This window comes from Anomalospiza imberbis, chromosome 15, assembly GCF_031753505.1.
Source record: "Anomalospiza imberbis isolate Cuckoo-Finch-1a 21T00152 chromosome 15, ASM3175350v1, whole genome shotgun sequence".
NCBI lineage: Eukaryota > Metazoa > Chordata > Aves > Passeriformes > Viduidae > Anomalospiza > Anomalospiza imberbis.
This window is the reverse complement of record NC_089695.1, coordinates 991,611-1,010,429: the sequence shown is the minus strand read 5'-3', so window position 1 is coordinate 1,010,429 and position 18,819 is coordinate 991,611. Positions and strand designations below refer to the sequence as shown.

Genomic DNA, 18,819 nt, shown 5'->3' with positions numbered 1-18,819 from the left:
CCTGAGCACCCTTTCCATGGGAAAATTCCTGCTGGTGTCCACCCTGAGCCTGCCCTGGCCCAGCCTGAGGCTGTTCCCTCTCCTCCTGTCCCTGTCCCCTGGAGCAGAGCCCGACGCCCCCGGCTGTCCCCTCCTGTCAGGAGTTGTGCAGAGCCACAAGGTCCCCCCTGAGCCTCCTTTTCTCCAGGCTGAGCCCCTTTGCAGCTCCCTCAGCCTCTCCTGGGGCTCCAGCCCCTTCCAAGCTCCCTCAGCCTCTCCTGGGGCTCCAGCCCCTTCCCAGCTCCCTCAGCTGCTCCTCCTGGGACTGACTCCCAGTGAGTTTCTATCTCAGAATTAATTTATCAAAACCTGTTTTTTTAATCTTATTATGCCTTGGACATGTTGCTCAGTCCTCATGAAGTTTTAAGTTGTGAGTTGGTCAGAAACAATTTTAATTTACAGGCACAGAGGTTGAGATCCGCACTCCTGCTTTCCTTGGTGTTGCACACTGAAGGCAAAACATTTGATGTTTTTATGATGCTTTCCTTAATCAATTTCTATGTTTTTCTCCTTCTCTCACATAATAGGAATTGCTTTTACCACACCATTAAGAGCAGATTGCAGGAACTCCAATTCCATCTGACATCTCCTGCCAGAACGAGACCCATCCTGATGTGCAACATCCATCGCTGTGGCGCAGGAACCCTTGGAACTGCCGGGTTGGCAACAGCGATTTACCCTTTGTACAAACTAATGGAAGATTTCCCCCCCCCCCTTTTTTCTCTTTTTCATTTTCTCCTCATTTCCTTTGCCCTGGGAATCCATCAGAACACCAGGCTGTGCTTTGGAAAGCACCAGGGGCGCTGTGCTGTCAGCAAATCCCTGCCCTGGGTATATTTAGACTGAGACATGCTGATTTTTTACTTTGGTGTCCCAAACAAGTCTCTGCTGCCTTGGTTGATGTCCAGAGCCAACTGCTGATCCCAGGGACAGCAGAATGGAGCTGGATTTTGTCCCACCTTTCTCAGTGCCACCTGTGTGGGGGTTACACAATGGGTACAATTCCACCTGCAAGTCCTTCCTTGGGGGTTGTGATGGGAAGGGGGGAAGGGCCCAGCTCAGCTGGCAGCGGGGCCCAGGTTTGGGCAGGAAAAGGATGGATTTTCCATGGCAGTGGGGTGTCAGGGTGAGGGGCAGTGCTGCTGTGGGCACCCCCGTGTGGGTTTGGGTGGCCTCGCTTTGGGGCAGTGCCATCTCTGGGTTTGGCTTTGTCCCCACCAATGGAAACGGGGCAGCTTTTGGGGCACATCAATTTGTCACAGGGAGGGCCATTTGCAGCTCTTGCTTTACCTTTTAAATGCTCTAGAAAGGGTTTAGACCTCAGGGTAAGTATTGTTCTAAGCGACTTTGAGTGGATGAAGGACATTTCTGCTGATGCCAATGTCCTGTGGAGCAGGTGAGCTGTCAGTAAGAAAGGACTTTGCACCATTTCCATTTGTTCATCCACCATCTCTTCACCATTTGGCAGAGATCTGAACAGTAACAGAAAACGATGCTTAGTAGGACGTTCCAGGTCCATTTTCACAGCAAGCCCAATGCTGTGCTGTCACAGCACGCTGCTGCTTAGGACAGATTTGCATCCAGTTTCCAATGCCTACGGCTGCAGTTGGTCCCTGCTGCGTGGTCAGAGGGCAGCCTCAGTGGCCGTGGTCCCCAAAGCACCTGAGCTCCGTGGCTCCTGTGGCACAGGCACAGTTTGCCAGCAGGATCTTCATCCTAAAGCCTGCAGAGGCTGCTCATTGCCAAGGGTTGAGGTCAGCTACATGGAAATGCCCAGTGGTGCCAGCAAGACCAGGCCTAAGGCATAGATTAGGACTTATTAAATAGGACTGTTTATTAAGCAGACAGAACAACGTGCAGAGCCATCATCTCCTGAGTTCACGTATCACAGAATCCTAGGATGGTTTGGGCTGGAAGGGGCCCTAAAGCCCATCCCATCCCATCCCATCCCATCCCATCCCATCCCTGCCATGGCAGGGTCACCTCCCACTGTCCCAGGCTGCTCCCAGCCCTGTCCAGCCTGGCCTCGGGCGCTGCCGGATCCAGGGGCAGCCACAGCTGCTCTGGGCACGGAGGGAGCCGATAGAGGCGAGTCTCAAAGGCGCTTTCCAGGCTTCCGATCCCGCAGCGTCCAGCACCAAACCCCCGCCTTGGCTTTCCCACGCGGCCCTGCCCCGGCAGCGCGGGAGAGGAGGCTCGTCGGCCCTGGGCGCTTCCGCCGTCCCGCGGAGGCGCCCGTTCCCTTTCTCGTTCCCGCTCCCGTTCCCGTTCCCTTTCTCGTTCCCGCTCCCGTTCCCTTTCTCTTTCTCGTTCCCGCTCCCGTTCCCTTTCTCGTTCCCTTTCTCGTTCCCGCTCCCGTTCCCTTTCTCGTTCTCTTTCTCGTTCCCGCTCCCGTTCCCTTTCTCGTTCTCTTTCTCGTTCCCGCTCCCGTTCTCTTTCTCGTTCCCGCTCCCGTTCCTTTTCCCGTTCCCTTTCTCGTTGTTTCTCGTTCCCGCTCCCGTTCCCTTTCTCGTTCCCTTTCTCGTTCCCGCTCCCTTTCTCGTTCTCTTTCTCGTTCCCGCTCCCGTTCTCTTTCTCGTTCTCTTTCTCATTCCCGTTCCCGCTCCCTTTCTCTTTCTCTTTCTCGTTCCCGCTCCCGTGTGGGCCCCTCAGGCCTGCCCCGCCCCGGCCGCGCCGCTCCCGCCATGCCCCGCGCGCCGCCCGTGCCCAATGGGCAGCGCGGAGCTCCCCGGGGGGCGGGGCCGGGCGCGCCGGGGCCGCGCCCCTTCCGCGAGCGCCGTGACGCCGCGGCGGGCGCAGCGCGCGTGCGCCTGCGCGTGCGCGCGGCGGGGGCGGGCGGGCCGCGGCGGGGCCTGGCGGGCGCGGGGCGGCGGCGGCGGGGCCGGGCCGGGCGGGCGGAGCGGAGCGGCCGCCGCGATGGAGCCCGACTCGGTCATCGAGGACAAGACCATCGAGCTCATGGTGAGTCACCCCCGGCCCCCGCGCTCACCCTCCCGTCCCCTGTCGCCCCCCCCCGGCGCGCCCGGCCCGCGGGGTCCGGCGCCGCCTCTGCGGGGGCTGTGCCGGGCCCGTGCTCGGCCCCGGCCCGGCCGCGCTGTCCCCGCGGGGAGATCCGCTCGCTCCCGCCTCCGCCGCGCTCCCGCGGCCCGCCCGGGGCGCCACGAGCGCCTGCGTTTCATTGAAAATAAATAAATAACTACAACTGACCCTCGCGGGAGGCAGGGCCGGGCCGGGCCGGGCCGGGCCGGGGGCGCGAACCGAAAGCGAAATGCCCCGGGCGGGAGGGCTCCGGCTCCAGCCCCTCCCGGGCCCGGCCGGACCCCTCCGCGCCGCCGGGGGCGGATCAGACCCCGCCGGGGAGGCTCGGGGCCCCGGGCCGGGGCAGCTCCGGTGCTGCAGCTCCGGTGCAGCACACTCGGAATTGCCTAACGAGACCTAACTGGTGTATTGGTTATACTCCTCATTAACGCTTACGCCGCTAAATTCGCGTTCGTGGAGAAGCAGTCAGGTGGGAGCAGTAGAAAGAGGTGTTGATTTTTTTTTTAATATAAACAAATTAGATCTCTATAGGCAAATATCAGAGGCCCCTCGTTTTACTGCATTTAGGCATGAATAAAATTTAGTTAGGAGCTGAGAGAGAATAGTAATCGGTAAATATCTACTAATTTATTTGTTATAAGTATGATTGCTTTTTCTCCTAAGCGTAATTTGCTCTCACATACAAAATTTCATACAGTTCTCCAGAACTTAGGGGCAAAATGCAAATAATTTCCCTTTAAGGCACTCTGAAGGTGAGCTGGGTTCAGTGGAGACATAAATGTATTTTTTAGCCAGTGGAGTTGTTGCTAAACTACCTGATCCAGAAAATATGAGCTTTCTTAAAGTGTGCTATCTGGTCTCAAAAAGCAGAAATAAAATGAAAAAGGGGAACCTGCAAAGCCTTTGTGTATCTTTCATTGATTTTACTGATCACTGAGGGCAGGGGCTTAAAAGCCGTTCCTAGGGAGCCTCCTCCCCCGTGCACTTGCCCTGGGAGGCATCAGAGCCATCGGTGCCCTCAGCAGGGAGGGCAAGGCTGGGGCAGCTCTGTGGGGAACCGGCTCAGGACCAGCCTCCCAGAGAGATGCCTCCTGAGTTCCCGGGAATTGTGCTCTGGTGGCTTTTTTCTTCCGTGGAACAGTCACCAACACTCCTCAGCTCTGGCTTCTGTGAGGTGCTCAGGTAGCATTTGGAGCTGGAAGGTTTGGCTCCCTCAGTGTTCAAAAACCACTTTTTTGTGTTTTTGCAAGTGCTCTCCCATTTTAGTGTCTCCTCTTTGCGGCCACGTTGTATCAGGAGGAAGCAAATGGGACTTCTGCTGATGAGTGTTGTATCCTCCACTTGCTGGAGCTGGGAAATGTGCTAATCCATGCAAATATCAGTGGGGTTAGTAGGAGTTTCAGTATGTAGTAGGAGGTTTTAGACATACACTTTTCTCTCTTTCATAAGAAAAGGATAAATATAAAAATTGAGTAAGATGAACAATTAATTCTGTGATTTCCAGGAGAAAATGGTGCTCTTTACAATGAAGTTGAATTTAATGTTAACTTTAGTGGAGGCTTGCACGGGATCACTTGTGTTTGAGTGGAGATGTTTCCCTAAAAGCATTGAAAATCACTCCTAAATGCAGATGTGGAGGTTTTGTCTTCTGATGTGGTGCAGAAGGGGAGATTCTCCAGGAGATTGGTTTGACTCCACAGGGCAGAAGCTGTTTGGGCTGAGTTCCCTGTTGGGGATTTCTTTGTGATCTGGAAACGTGGGAGTCAGTGCTGTGGCAAACATCCCAACCCCAGGATCTTTCCTGCCTGGCAGGCTTAGGGGGATGCTGCTCTTTTTAAGAGTGTTCCACATTCCTAAAAGCAGATGTTTTATACCTCTCCTTGATCAGGGAGATGGGGTTTGGTGCATTGCTTCCCTCCAGTGCCAGGGATGAATCTGTAGTAAATACAGGAGCAAATGTGTGATCTGAAAGTTCTGAGGAGCAAATACACTGTAATTCTGAGGGGCTGATAAACAAGAGGTAATGTGTCAACATGTTAATTGCACGTAAGTTTCAGAACAAGCTGCTCTAGCCCTCAACTGTGCCTTCTCTGGATTGATCATTTGCATTTATTTAAAGGAAAATCATTCATGGAAATAATACTGTTCTATTTTTAAGGCTGGAATCTCAGAGAAATATTTCAACATTTCAGAGTGACAACTTTGATTTGCTGTGTGAAGTTTTAGTGAGTATTCCCAAGCCGCTGTGTCCCTCAGATCAGCTGAAGGCTTCCCGTGCTGTGTGCTGCTTCTGTGGATCCTGCCCTTAGTCATTCCCAGGGGGATGAGCATTGAGTGATGCCTTTCCACAGCTTCCACGTGCAGGTGGTGCCCACCTGGACGGGTGGGACACCCCTGAGCTTAACTGGGACTGCCTGGTTTGCCCAGGCTGAGGCTCACGGTGCCTGGCAGGGCTGGGGTGGTTCAGTCGTGGGCTCAGAGAAATGCTGGGTGTCAGCAGGCGACTGAGGAGTGAGGAGGTAATCCAGAACAGATGGAGGGCCACTCATTGAAAGGGCTCTTTCTGCCCCTCATTTTGGTTTTCTCAGTGAAAATAGATAACTGTGACCTTTTTGCTCCTTTAAAGAGCCAACTGCAGTGCTTTGTGAAGTTTTTGTTACCTGCAGATCTGAGTTGTGTATAAAATCTGTGTTCAGTTGCAACAACCCTGTGATGTGCATTTACCTTCAATATGTGCTAAAAGCCTGTGTTCTTAATTTTCCCAGGAAGCTTTCCATAATTGTTATTTAGTGTTACCAGCAGCTTTCACAGTGTGGGGGGTGTTAGCTGCTTAGGTTGTACTGAGGTGGTTGTAACAGAATACATCAGTGTGGCACGCAGTTTGGGAGGCTTTTTATACATTTGTGGGGTGAACTGTGCACTATGAGATGTGGATGGCATAACAAAATAAATCTGCTGCTCCCAGGCTCCTGAACCCACCAGCCACCTACGCGAGATGGCTCCTGAGCAGGAATCCAGCTGTGTGGAAATTCTCCCACTGACTGAGCTTATGCCCCTCATGTTTCACTGTGGCCTTGCTGCCCAAGCTGCTCAATAAACACAGGTCCCTGTGCTGGCAGGTTAAATTCAGCATTCAGTGCTGTGTGGTAGGAGCATGAAAAGGTTTGGGAAAGGCCATGCCTGGGAATAAAATGGGCAAGCACTTGTTCACACTGCTAACATTTGTATCTTGGAGTTATATATTTGAAAATAATCTTCCTAACACATGGCCTTCAGTGTCTAGAATGGTTCTGTCTGGCTCTCCTAACAGTGTCCAGTGTTTAAGCACCTCAGTAAATAATAAAGGAGGAATTATAATTGAATATCTAGAATGGTTCTGTCTGGCTCTCCTACCAGTGTCCAGTGTTTAAGCACCTCAGTAAATAATAAAGGAGGAATTATAATTGAATATCTTGCCAAGAATCTTTCTGTTTCTCCTGGCAGGACTTTGATGTGAGGTGGAGGTGTTCAATTCAGAGGTTCCAGTCTGAGAAGGAAGCGTTTCACACAGGCCTGCCTGAGCAGCAGCAGCTCCTGCTGTAAATCACTCCAGGGGCACTGAAGTTCCTTGGATTACTGCAACTGGACATGGTTGTGCCCCTAAACTGTTTAAAGCTTAAAATGCAAAATAAATCCCAACATTCTGCTTGGAAGCTAAAATACAGCTGCTGTATATATATCTCAGTAGGGCTATAGTGCTCTGGCTTTTTTCTTCCCTGTCTCAGTCATTGCAAGCCAAGCAGCCTGTTGGATTTGTGGGATTTTTTTTTTTTTTTCACCTACTCTTGGAGGAATCCTTCAAAGAGTTGACTTTTGTAGTGACACGGATACAGGCAGTGATCATCTTTGCAGCTGAAACAAAGGAGGTACTGTTCTAGCTGAAATGTGACTGGCTCTTAATTGAAGCCTGGGAGTAGATGGAGTGTTAGTAAGGCATTTGTAAACCTGTGTGTAACCTTGATACGCTTTCTTCAGCAGGATAACGATCTGTTTGCTTTGCTGGTATCTTTTTTTAATCTTCAGTAGCTAAATGAGCAGAGTTGAGAGCTGCATGTTGGACAGTAAAGCATGCAGGGTTTCATACATGGGGAAAAAGGCAATGGCTGGAGCAGACAGCTAAAGAGGTGGTGGTGGGATGGATTTGAGGAAGGCACAGCCTTGGGATGAGCCTTGGGGCAGGGGATGTGAGGTGTGTGCTGCTGCCAGGTTCTTGGAATGATAGTCCCGTTTCAGAGAGTGCATTGCAGAGGAAGGATGCAAAACTGAAGAGAAGAGATTGCTGTGACTTTGGCAGCGGTGCAGAAAATGGGAAGGAAGAGCTTAAGAACATGAATTAGAGCAAGGCAACTGTACTCAGAGCCAGTGGAGTGGTGAAAGGAGGGAAGTGGACAAAGGGGTGTGGAAAGCTTTATCTTTTGGGAAGGTTAGCTGAAGCAATGGCCTGACTGGGGAAATGAGATGGCAGAGGAAAGGAGGCTATGAAGATACAGAAGTGTGTAAAGTTATCTGAGGTTTGTGATGATGGTGGCAGTAGCCATCAGATTATTCAGGTGAAGGAAAGCTGCAGATGTGACAGTTGTGGGGGAACTTCTGAAACTAAATTGCTTTTGGTTCTCAATGAAAGGGTGTTACCAATTCTTGGGGAGACTGAGCCCTGGTGTTTCACCAGAGGCTTTTAAAACCTCATTCCAGACTCAGAGATTTCTCACCTCACAATGCAGTTACATTTTCTAACATGACAGAGTTCTCCAAGCTCTGCCTGGTGCTCAGCTAGTGAGGTGCAGCAGCGGAAGTTCCCTGCAGTCTGGAACATGTGCAGGGCTCCTCTGGGTGAGCGTGACCGGGCAGCTTTTGGCTCCACGGGCTGCCCCACAGCTCTGCCCGGGGGCCAGGAGCTCCCGGAGTAAATCCCTGTCCAGGTGTCCGTGTGGAACGAGATCCCGTCTCTGCAGGCAGCTGCTGTGGGTGCAGCTGCCCTCTCTGAAGTGTTCTGGGGTTGCTGCTTTGAAAAGCCCATCTGCCTTTGCTGCTTGTCAGACAGTGCTGTCTGTGTCCCTCAGGATACAGAGCTTTGAGCACTGCTAAGATTCGGGTCACTGAGGAGTGCTGTGAGCAGCATCGCAGCAAAACAACCTGCCTTGTTACAAGCTGTACCCTCAGAGAGACCTGGGCATGTTCTTTGAAGGATGGATGTACCTTTTCATTTCATTTCATGTTTTCTAAAACGCCTCTGCTGCTTGTTAAATCAGCTTGCCGTATGTCTCTGCGTGTGCTGAGTTTATTGCCTTGCAGTTTAGAGGTCGCGGGTGCTTTGGCATTTCCAGTTGCCTGTCCCTGGGCAGCTCGGAGTGCTTGTGCAGCAGTGTGCTCGGGGAGATTGCTGATGGCTTTCAGATGAAATGGATGTTGCAGCAAATGTGCCAATGCGAGAGGAATGATGTGTGGGAGAGAACAAGGGACTGTGCTTATGAGAGGGCTGCTCCATGACAAGGAATTTTTTTTGTTGCAGGGCAGAAAATTAATTGAAGGGAAATGAGAATATTGACTGAGTTGTTTAAATTAATGCTGATGGGTAACAATTCTTTCCTTCTAGCTTTTTCCTTGGGCGACGTCTTCGTTGTACGGATGCCACTATTTATGTTGTTACATAATCTGATTTCGTGATTTGATTTTTATGGCATCATTATTCACAGAAAATCCACTTTTTCTGGAAATTCCCTTCCTTCCCTAGTTTATTGATGTATTTATGAGCTCAGTGGTGTGACATCTGACAGCCCACTCCGTTTTCCTGTACCACTTCCACACATTTCCCAATATGAGCAATGCATGACCAAGAGCGGATAATGCAAAAATAACTCAATGCCATTGGTGTTTTAACAACGAAAAGCACTGACTCTTTCTGAAAACTTAATTTGCTTCTCATGCAGGCTAAATTAACAATGGGAACATTTGAAGGCATGTTGTTTCTTTGGTGCTTTGTTAATCCACACCCCTGCAGGACTTGCATCCTTGTACTTACACCCCAGGAAATTAACAGTTTTGTGTGGGATCAAAGAGTAGTTCAGCTTCCTGGGCCCATTTGTAGGATGAATACAGATGGAAATGTGTAAGATGTAGGTAGGGACCTGCTTGCTAGGAATAGGGAGTGATGTGTTTTCTGGGTAAAATGACAGAAAAAGCTTTTTGGGTCAACTTCAAGCTGTTGGCAACACTACAGAATTATGGTTTACTCATGACTTAGAGGAGAAGAGGAGAATCACTATATATATATATATAAATATATATATTCAGTGTTACAAGTTTGCTCTGAGTTTCATTCTGTTGAGGAGTTCTTGAATGTGGAGTTTTGGTACAAAAGTTGTGCCAATGTACACTGTTTGCCTTTTTGAGAGGTGTGAGCTCGTGTATTTCAGCATGGTTTGCATGATGGGGCTGTTCTCAAGTCTTCCAACCTTTGCAGTGAAGCCAATTTCTGATTTTCAGACAAAAATGCCTAAATCTCTTTGAAAATCTATACTCAGAATTTGCAAAACTTAGTAAGTTCCAGCTTGGACTTGATAGAGAATCTCATTGGCAATTCTCTTAGGGCAGGGGAGGACTAGCCAGGGAAACTTGTTATTCAGGCTGTCTCCAGCACACCGGTCCTTCTGGAGACAAAAATCAGACCTGAGCTGTTACACTTGCAAATAATGTTAAGGTTTGGCTTCCTGGAGAAATGCCTCTCCTTCCAGCACCCTGCTGGCTCTGCAGTGACTTGGCAAATCAGTACATTTATATAATTTGATAGCTGGCTTCTTGCTGAGCTATGTTGTACTCTGAAAATTCTGAGTCATATGCCTTGACATCCTAGCACTTTCCTTGGCAGCCTTAAAAATCATGCATTGGACATGGTACTGGGCCTACAGCGCTGCTTTGTCCTTGAAACACTGCCCTGGGATTGACTGCCTTTGCCAGTGGCTGGAAAGCAGGAAATCACCCCACCATGAAGATGCTCCTTTCTTTAAGGAGCTGTGGGCAGTCAGGGACAGTCCTCTTCTCATGGAAATGGTTTCTTGGCGCAGTTGAAGACAGTGGCAGTTTTTCCACCCTTCTGTGAGTTGCTGGAGATTGAGACGTGGGCCACAGCAGTGGAGGCTGAGGTTCAGCTCTCTGGAGGGGCTGCAGAGCAGAGAGGGTGAGAGGGGGTGGTGATGAGTTCCTCTGGGGATGTTGGAGCATTGTGTTCTCACTGCTGGCAGGGGAAGCTCCGTAGGCCATGGCCCAAAGTTTTTGAAGCTGCTGGTGGAAGTTGCATGGTTTGGTCTCTGTAGGCTGAGCTTTCTGTTGCACGTGGAGTGTGAGTGTTCTGCAGACCGCATCTTCTCGGAGGTGTCACTTTTTTAGCTGCTTTAAAGTAGTCACACTCTCACTGTGCTGCTGGCAGGACTGGCTGGAGGCCTTTTATCTCCCTGCTTAGCAAGAGGTGACAGTTCCTTGTCTCAGGAGTAGTGTACAGTGTCTTACTCTCTTCTGGCTCTAGATTGTTTTCCAGAGACACAGCAGTACTGCAAATGTACTGAATACAAGGCTGTTGTTTTGATCAGGAGTGTCTTGACAACTCCATCTTTGTGCTGCAGACGTGTAAGGCAAATGAGGTCATTTTGAGCCTGGAAACAGGGAAATAATCATTGCAGTAAAGTGCTTTAGAGGATGTTTATAGCAGACCAGGAGAACTGCATCAGGCTGTTGTGCAAACCTGTGTTCCTGGAGCAGGCCTGCAAAGTGTGAGCTGGGGTTGAAGCTTCAGGACTCGCTTTGTTATTTGTGTTGTAGCTTCTTCTCTTCTTCCTTAATCTTAGCAAAGTGAGCTGTACCCCAAAACACTTGCTTGGGTGACCCAGGGTAAGGGAAGGAGCAATTTCTTGTCTGTAAATGCGTTTCTCTGTCTTAGATCCACCAATCCGACAGCCCCACTAACGTAGTTGGTCCCGGGCTGGGCAGGTGCCTGGGCTGCCTTGTCTCTAACAGCATTAGCAGTAATTGGGATTTCGTTCAAGAAAGAAGTAGATACACCAAGCTGAAGATGATTGGCTGCTCTCTTTTAACAGACAAGTCTGAGAAGGAAAACCCATTCGAATCCCCTTTCATTCTGGATTGGTGGATCTGAAGCCCAGAAACAAAGTTTCAGGTAAGAAGTCACCCTGTACTATATCTTGCTGCTTCTGCTTAGATGAGTTTGTCCGCACATTCAGTCCCTCGCTTTAACTGCTTCATGTCCCCCAGGTGTTAGGGCACAGGGAATCAGCTGCTGAGCTGAGTCAGACAGGGCATGGCCAGGAGATACTGGAGGGAATTGCCAGTGTGCTGTGGAGCACAGGCCTGGGAGCACGAGGTGAACTTCTGTGTGTGCGGGAACGGGCACAGAGCCATTGGCTGCCACAACCTGCCTTTGGAAGGGGAGAGCAGTCTTGCCAGTGACTGTCTTGGGCTCCCTGTGGAGTTCAGGGGGGTCCCAGCTCTGAGTTCAGTCCCTGTCCTCTGATGGATCCATCAGAACTGGAGAGAACTTCTCTGGTTATTCCTAGGACAATTTCCTGTAGCTTTTCCTGCTGAAATGCCATTTGAAATTCTGCTGTGGGCAGCACTTGGAGTCAGTGTCCCAAACCCTTCCTGAGCTGTCAGTGTGAAGGTTTGGCCCAGCTGTTTTGGGACAGGTGTAGGACAGGGGTGGCAGGCGGAGCCTCACAGTGACACTGGGTTTATTTCAGAGTAGGGGAGAGCCATTGTACTTGGAGTCACATTCCTCTGAGATTTGGGATGCCTGCAAAAGGCTACAACAGGTTGTCTTGGAGATGGGTTTGGAAGGTGTTTGTGTGCCTCAGAAGGCAAGCTGGGTCCCTGGCTGGCAGGAAAATAAAATAATGGAAGTTCAATATTGTATCTGGTGTGATTGGGAGAGCTGCACCCCCCAGTGCCCAGCTTTACTGTAAGCTAGTGCTTTGATGGACTTGGCAACATATTTCTAAAGTCACTGTGAAACAATGTACCTGGATTCCTGTGGACAGTAACAGCAGTAATGCTCAGCCTTTGTGTGTTCTCCTTTGTAGGCAGTTACTGCAGTGAATGTGAGGCCTCAGTATTTAACCTCCTGTAGCAGAAACTCTGTAGGCGCTGTTGATCTCGTGCATGGTTTTAATTCTGCGTTTGTTTTGCTGGTGTGGTATTTTGTGCCAAAGTTATATTTGAATTTAATTGACAAGTGCATTTATAATAAATTGTGCAAAGGGTGCTGTTGTTTCCTGGTTTGATTTTTTGAGTGGTTGAATTTTATTTGGTTAGGGTGGAGAAGTCTGTTTTAGTGTGACTTTTAAATAAACCGGAGGGGGAATCTAAGGGAAATACTCATTAACCTTAGACTGACACATTTCTTGCATTCTCATCTAGTATCAAATTGAATTTGTTCCGCACAGACATCGGACTCACTTTGAAGTTAAAACTGTGAAATAATGTCCTTCTGTGGAATATTTGCTGTTTAGGGTGTGCCTTTTTCTAAAATGAGAGAACAGGGAGGCAGAAGCAAACTTTAGTGATGAAAACTGAAAAGAGGAAATAATTTAAAATACACTGAGCAGGGAAAAAAAGAGGAAGCATAAATGAGTGCTCCTGCTGATCAAGATCCTCAATGTTATTTAATATTGCTTAACTTTTGGAAACATCAGGCAGCCCTACAAAGGCAGCAGTAGAGCTGAGCAGGTTGGAGGCTTTGCTCTTGCCTGTGTTTTGAATGTTACATTTCAGCAAGTGCAATGTGAGGCAGCTCTCAGAGCTGTGGCAGTGTTCCTGTGCAGCCTGGGGTGTGCAGCCCTGCCTGGGAATCCTGGGTTTGTTCCTGGCAGCCCAGCCTCCACAGGCATCGGAACTTGTCGATGCTTCCACCCTGCCTTGGCTGTCCTAGGATTTATTGTTAGCTCTGTTAGGCCTCAGCCTTGAAAACCTAAGGGTCTGAGACAGCTTTGAACATGTTAGACAAGTTTAGCCACAGTTTTCCCTGTGTTTGACGCCCTGCAAGTTTCTGCTGTGTGATTTGCAGTGCTGGGTCTGTGTTGCCCTCTCAGGATTTTCCCTGAGCTGCTGGCTGGAGATGTCTGTAAGTCCCTGTTCTGCTGCAGGAGAGCAGAAGAAAGTGCTTTGCTTTAGAAATGGCCTTTTTAGTGTAACACAGGGGATGTTAGTGCTGAAAGGTGTATCACACAACTGCAGGACTTGGGGTGTATGTACATAAAGGAAGCAAGGGCTAATCTAAATGCTGTGTATTTTGGAAAATTGAGATTATTTCAGTTAATGTTCAGAGTGACTTATGCAAACATCTTAGGATTTTCTCCCAGTCCTTTGTATCTTCTTGAAAATGAGCTGCTGAATCTCATGAGTCTTATCCTGATTAATAAATTATAATGGGGTAAGTTGGTTATTCTATTCAAAGAAAGCATTTAATCTTCTCTCCACTGAACCCATATTCTTTTGTAGCGTTGACTGTGTGTAGCAAACACACGCTTTGATCTTCAGGAGCAGAGGGGGACAGCGTTATCCATCAGCCTCCTGTGAATTCAGTGTCCTATCTAGAGCATCGCTTTGGTAATAAGGAGAATTTCTCTGATCAATTCTTTTCCCTTGTCTTGCTTTAAATTTCCTCATTCCTCACTTAGTGTTTTTCCCCAGATGCAAGAGCTTACTTGCAGATCTCGAATGGCTGTTGGAAGGTTGTTCCATTGAGCAGTTTTTATTGTGAATGGCAATGATTTGGCTAAATTGATTTTCCTAATGGCACTGTGACTCAGCTATTGGTTACCTATTTTTTTAGAATAATCTGATAGCAGTAAAAGAAGAGTCAAAAAATTTTCACAAATTAAAATGAGTTTTCCGCTCTGTGGGTATTTATTTATGAGAAATTCATTTTTGCATTTGTAGCTCATGGAAGGACAGAAATAAATGCAAGAGTAAATTACATCTAAAACAACTTTGTTGACCTGGGAGTCCAGTTCTGCTGAAATTGAAGCAGATTGCTGGAATGCACATGTAAAACTCCCTGGAGTGTGGAAATGTGTTGTATGGATGGTGCTCCAACAGCCTTCCGAATCCCCCAGGCCCAGTGGGGTTGCATTTGGCCATGGGGAAGGTAGTGATGTGATGGCACTGATTCCAACAGACTTGTGTGGAGCACGTGGGCACAGGGCATCTCCCCGGGCACAGCCTGGCTCTGGGGCGGCAGCAGGAGGAGTCCAGAGTGCTCCTGTTGGTCAGGCACTCATGTCTGCGCCTCCAGGGATGTGCAGGGACCATTCCCTGCCAGCCGCGCTGTCCCTGGGGGAGCTGGTGTCCCCGCTCCCTGCATGTCCCACCCAGTGTTCACACAGACCCTTGGATGTTCTGCTTCCCCACCTGTGCACACTCATTCCCAGCCCAGGGCTTCTCCACTGCTCTGCTTGGCACTGTTTGAAGCCTGAACAGGAAAAGCACCAGGTCACATCTGGAGGAAATCCCAGCCTGCAAACCGGGAGGGAGTTGGAGTTGGCTGCTGTTCCTGCCGAGTGTAAAATACTAATGAAGGCCTTGAAACAGTGTTGCTGCTCATATTTTTTTATGTCTTGGTGTGGTTAATGGTGATTTTTGAGGAGATCTGAGCTTGTCATTAAGTTGGAGGTGAGAGCATAAGGCTTTCCCGATTGTCTGACTGCCCTCAAATCCAAGTTGGCTTTTCAGAGCACCTCTTGGGCTGCATTAAACTGAGCCCCCAGCCATGGAGAGGGGTTTGATTAGCACCACTTACCCATAAAATTATCAGTATTAAGTGTTGGTGGAAATAAATAGCAATTGTGTTCGTCCAGGCCTAAATCAAAGTAAACTAATCAGGAAATCACCAGTTTTGAGTAGCATGTGAGTTTCTTATTGATAAAAATCTGAAAAAAAAAATTGACAGTGAAGGTTGGGGTTATTTGATTGTACCTTTTTTGCATATTTTTACCTTAAGACCAGAATATCCCAAGCTGTAAACACACCAATCAATTTGGATTCCCTAAATTATCTTGTATAAATAAAATGAATGCAGTGAAAAAATCTGAGGTCGTAATTTTAATATTTTATAAAACTTGCAGCATAAGTCTGGGTTATGTAAATGCTGTCAGTCTTGGTTAAGACACTGCAGTATTGCCATGCCTGGTTTGCAAAGGTGTTATAATTCAATCAGAAATACAGGCTATAGGCATTTCTTGAGCAATTTAATGGGCTTTAGAGGATAAATGTGTGAGGTTTTTTTAAGGGATACAAAAGTGTGAGGATTTCTGTGTGACAGTATCAGATGCACTGAAAGAAACGATTTCTGGGCATGTTACACTGCTTTAACCAGGCCATGTTGTAACTTGTAACCAGATAAAGGAAAACTTTGGATAGTTCAGGGCCCCAGAGGGTGTTTTTTTTACCTCCCTCCTAAAAGTTCCCAGCTACAAAGTTGGTTTATTGGATGCACACTTCTGTGTGCTTTGCTAGTAATATAAGAAGTTCTTAACATTTGAATTTTAAAGACATTGAAGCATCTTCCCTTTTTACTGAGGATTTCCATGTTTCTCTGGGAATGCAGCATTTTGTATAGGCTGCTTAAATTTGAGATTTAAGATTGAAGCATAAAGCTTGAAATGTAATTCCTGGGGCTAGACCACCAAAGCAGTTCTTTGTGTATGGAATTAGCATCAATCATCTAATAATAAAATGAGAGTGCGAATATTTGCAAGCACAAGGCATTGAAGAGATCAGAATGAGTTTCTATGTCAGTTCCCTCCTTTGCCCTGGGGCTCAAAGCCCCTCTCAGCACCTCCAGGTGCCCTCAGAATGTGAGCTCTGCATTGCGAATTACCTTATTCCTTAAAATCCGAGTTCAGGCCAAATTTCAGTCGGCCTTACCTTAACCTGTGCAGTTCTGATCTCTGTTCTCATTTAATTCTGTGCCCATTGGCCACTGGCACTTTCCCCTTCCCAGACTTTATTAAATGGTGCTGCACCTCCCTGGGCTCCTGGCAAAAGAAGGAGCAGTGCAAGGTGAAGCCTTTGGAACATTGTTAAGCTATTATTCACGACAGGGTCAAGCAATAACATGTCAGGGAAGCACACAAATATTTGCACGTTCCTGTTTCGGTGTGAAGTGGGACACAATATTTAATTTGTAGCATTGTGCAATAGCAGTGCTGCAGCTGAGTGTCCAGGGAGGTTTTCTAAAGCCTTTCATGCAGGGTTTCGTAATGCTGTGAAAAGGTTTTTGTGTGACTTAACCTTGGCATGGAAATGGCCTTGGTGTCTAATGCATTTTCAATGAAATTTTAGAAAATGTTCTCAAGTTAGCTGTTTTTCTCTTAAGCACTTAAAATTCAGTTTATTAAGCTAGAGTAGTTCCTAAACTCCCCCACATAATAACCTCTAAACCAGTGATTTTTAGCTTCTAATTTGTGGGCATCTACAGGTGCAGATTCATTATAAACATTATACATGGCTTTTTACACCAGATCTGAACATCTCAGGAGAGGAGTTTGCTGTGTTTTTTGTCAATGACTTTTGTTAAGTCACGTGAGCAAAGTGACTTTTTTTTTTAAATCAGGCCTCTGTGTTTAAAATTGTTTTTGGGCTTTAATCAACACCTGCAGAAATACCCTGAATTTTGCTGGTTCAGTATTGCAGAACCACCATGAAGGTATTGTCCTAAATAGGAACAAAGAATGAAACAGATTGGAAAGGGAGTTTCTTGAATTATACACTTATTTTTTAAAAACAGACCTATAAAAGTGTGTCTCTTCAGTTAGTGGGTTTTAACAGTACACCCCATCTCTTTTGAAAATATGAAAACCTCTTTTTTTTGGCGTCTTCTTGAAGTTAAGGTAGTTTCCCTGTTGTCATTGGTTGACTGTCTTAGAAGTGTTCTGGGAACTAAATTTCCAGTGTTAGTGTGAGGACCTGTCAAAAGTTAAGTAATGCAAAGTAATGACAGGTATAGTGGAGTAATTACTTTATAGCTAAATCCCATTTCTCTGAACATTAAATAAACTTTTAAAAACTTTTAGTAATTGAAAACTATGGGTTTGTTTTACTATTAATGAAAGAATAATACAATAAAACATAGATACGACTATTTTTACCCCGTCCATAAGATACCTGCTCCCACTCTTGCCATGCCAAGTGCATAGCACAGGACATCCCTGTGGAATCAGCACCTTCCTGCTGGGTAAGAGGGAATTTCAATGTGTTTTGGTGCTGCTAGGGGCATTCTTGTGCTGGTCTTGCTGTAATTTCTCTCCTTAGCATGGGGATGAAAATAGCGGTGTTCCTTCTGTTTTATTCACAAGATATGAAACAAAAAAAAAAGTTTTTTACCCTTCAGGTGCTCTGGGCTCTCTCCCCCTCCTTGATCCTGGCACAAAGTGCTTTCCATGAGGCTTCACCTCCAGTTATTCCACTTTCAGCTTTGACCTGTGTGGGGCTTTTCTTTTAAAGTTTTGGTGTCTGTTGTAACTAAATTGGAAGCCTGTGTGGAAAATAGTGAAAGCTCAGTCTGTGCCAAATATTGCAGCTGGGTTTGTGCACTGCTTGATGCTGAGGAATTGAATCCTTTTCCCTAACTTTATCTGGTGTATGTACTGCTCTGGCCTTAAAAGGAACTGGGAAATAATATTGGGGAGCTGCAGAAGCTTTGGGGAGTCTGTCTGTATCAAATTTCTTCAGCTTCAGAAAAGAAAGAAAAGGGATCTCCAAACTTTTCCTAACTTCTCATGTCAGCAGTGGGGAATTTGGTAGTTAAGTTCAGGTGGCGGGATGAGTAGTAAATGCCGCCAGGGGATGATTCGGCTTTAGGGATATCTTCAATTATAATTCCAGCATTTTTCTGCAGTTCATTAGGATTCCTCGATTAAGCAGAACTTGGTCATGCAATTTGAACTTAGCTAAGTGTTCCTCTCTAAAATGTGCTCCCATTGTCAGGTTGTCTGTGCCAGTGCAGAATAAAGAACCACAGTTTGTTTGAGCAAGCTGAGACACGGGGGACTGCCAGACCTTAATTCCCAAAGCTCCTCCAGGTGGATTCTAAAGCCTTGCCGCCCCAGTGGCAGCTCCTGGCCTCCTGTCCCCAGCGGGACTGTGCAGGGCACAGCTGGGCAGGGATTTTGGCCAGGCTGGGTTGCTGGGTGAGGCCTCTGCCCCAGAAGCTCTGCTGTGGGCAGCAGCATGGGTGAACTAAAGCTCTCCTGCTGCTGGGAGTCATAAAACGTTCAGCTGGGCACTAAAGCCACGAGGTTACGGAGTGGGAAAAGGAGCTCAGGCTAGTGGGATGGCTTGTCCTGGGCAGGCCAGAGGGATGGCTTGTCCTTGATTGCTGCACAGGATCTTCAGTGCTTATTTTACCCTGGCGCTAACTGTGATGAATGTAGAAATAACATAGATAAGTACCCACGTTAACATACTAATGAGTTGCCTGCCTTGAGTGATTTGTTGTGGCATCTAACTGCTTCTTCTCTTCCTTCCTTTTTGTCACCCTGCAGTGTTCTGTGCCAAGGTCTTTGTGGCTAGGCTGCTCCAACCTGGTAGAGAGCATGTGCGCACTGAGATGCCTGCAGAGCATGCCCAGTGTCAGATGTCTCCAGGTGCCTTTCTTCTTTCTTGTTGTAAATGTTATGCTGTTGAACTTGTGTTAAA

At 47.6% G+C, this 18,819-nt stretch overlaps 1 protein-coding gene across 5 annotated transcripts in view; it reads left to right on the top strand.

Annotated features, from left to right (window-relative positions):
* The first annotated feature begins 2,860 nt into the window (after positions 1–2,860).
* Positions 2,861–18,819, top strand: part of FBXW11 (F-box and WD repeat domain containing 11) — a 56,955-nt gene continuing 40,996 nt past the window's right edge. Inside the window, exons 1-3 of one of the 5 annotated variants that reach the window (XM_068205441.1) lie at positions 2,861–3,000; positions 11,205–11,284; positions 18,666–18,767. In XM_068205441.1, the coding sequence (XP_068061542.1) occupies positions 18,717–18,767 (51 nt within the window). In that variant the 5' untranslated portion in view covers positions 2,861–3,000; positions 11,205–11,284; positions 18,666–18,716. Of the gene's footprint in view, positions 3,001–11,204; positions 11,285–13,620; positions 13,729–18,665; positions 18,768–18,819 lie in introns of all 5 variants that reach the window. The other 4 variants (XM_068205444.1, XM_068205443.1, XM_068205440.1 and 1 more) reach the window with 4 other exon arrangements.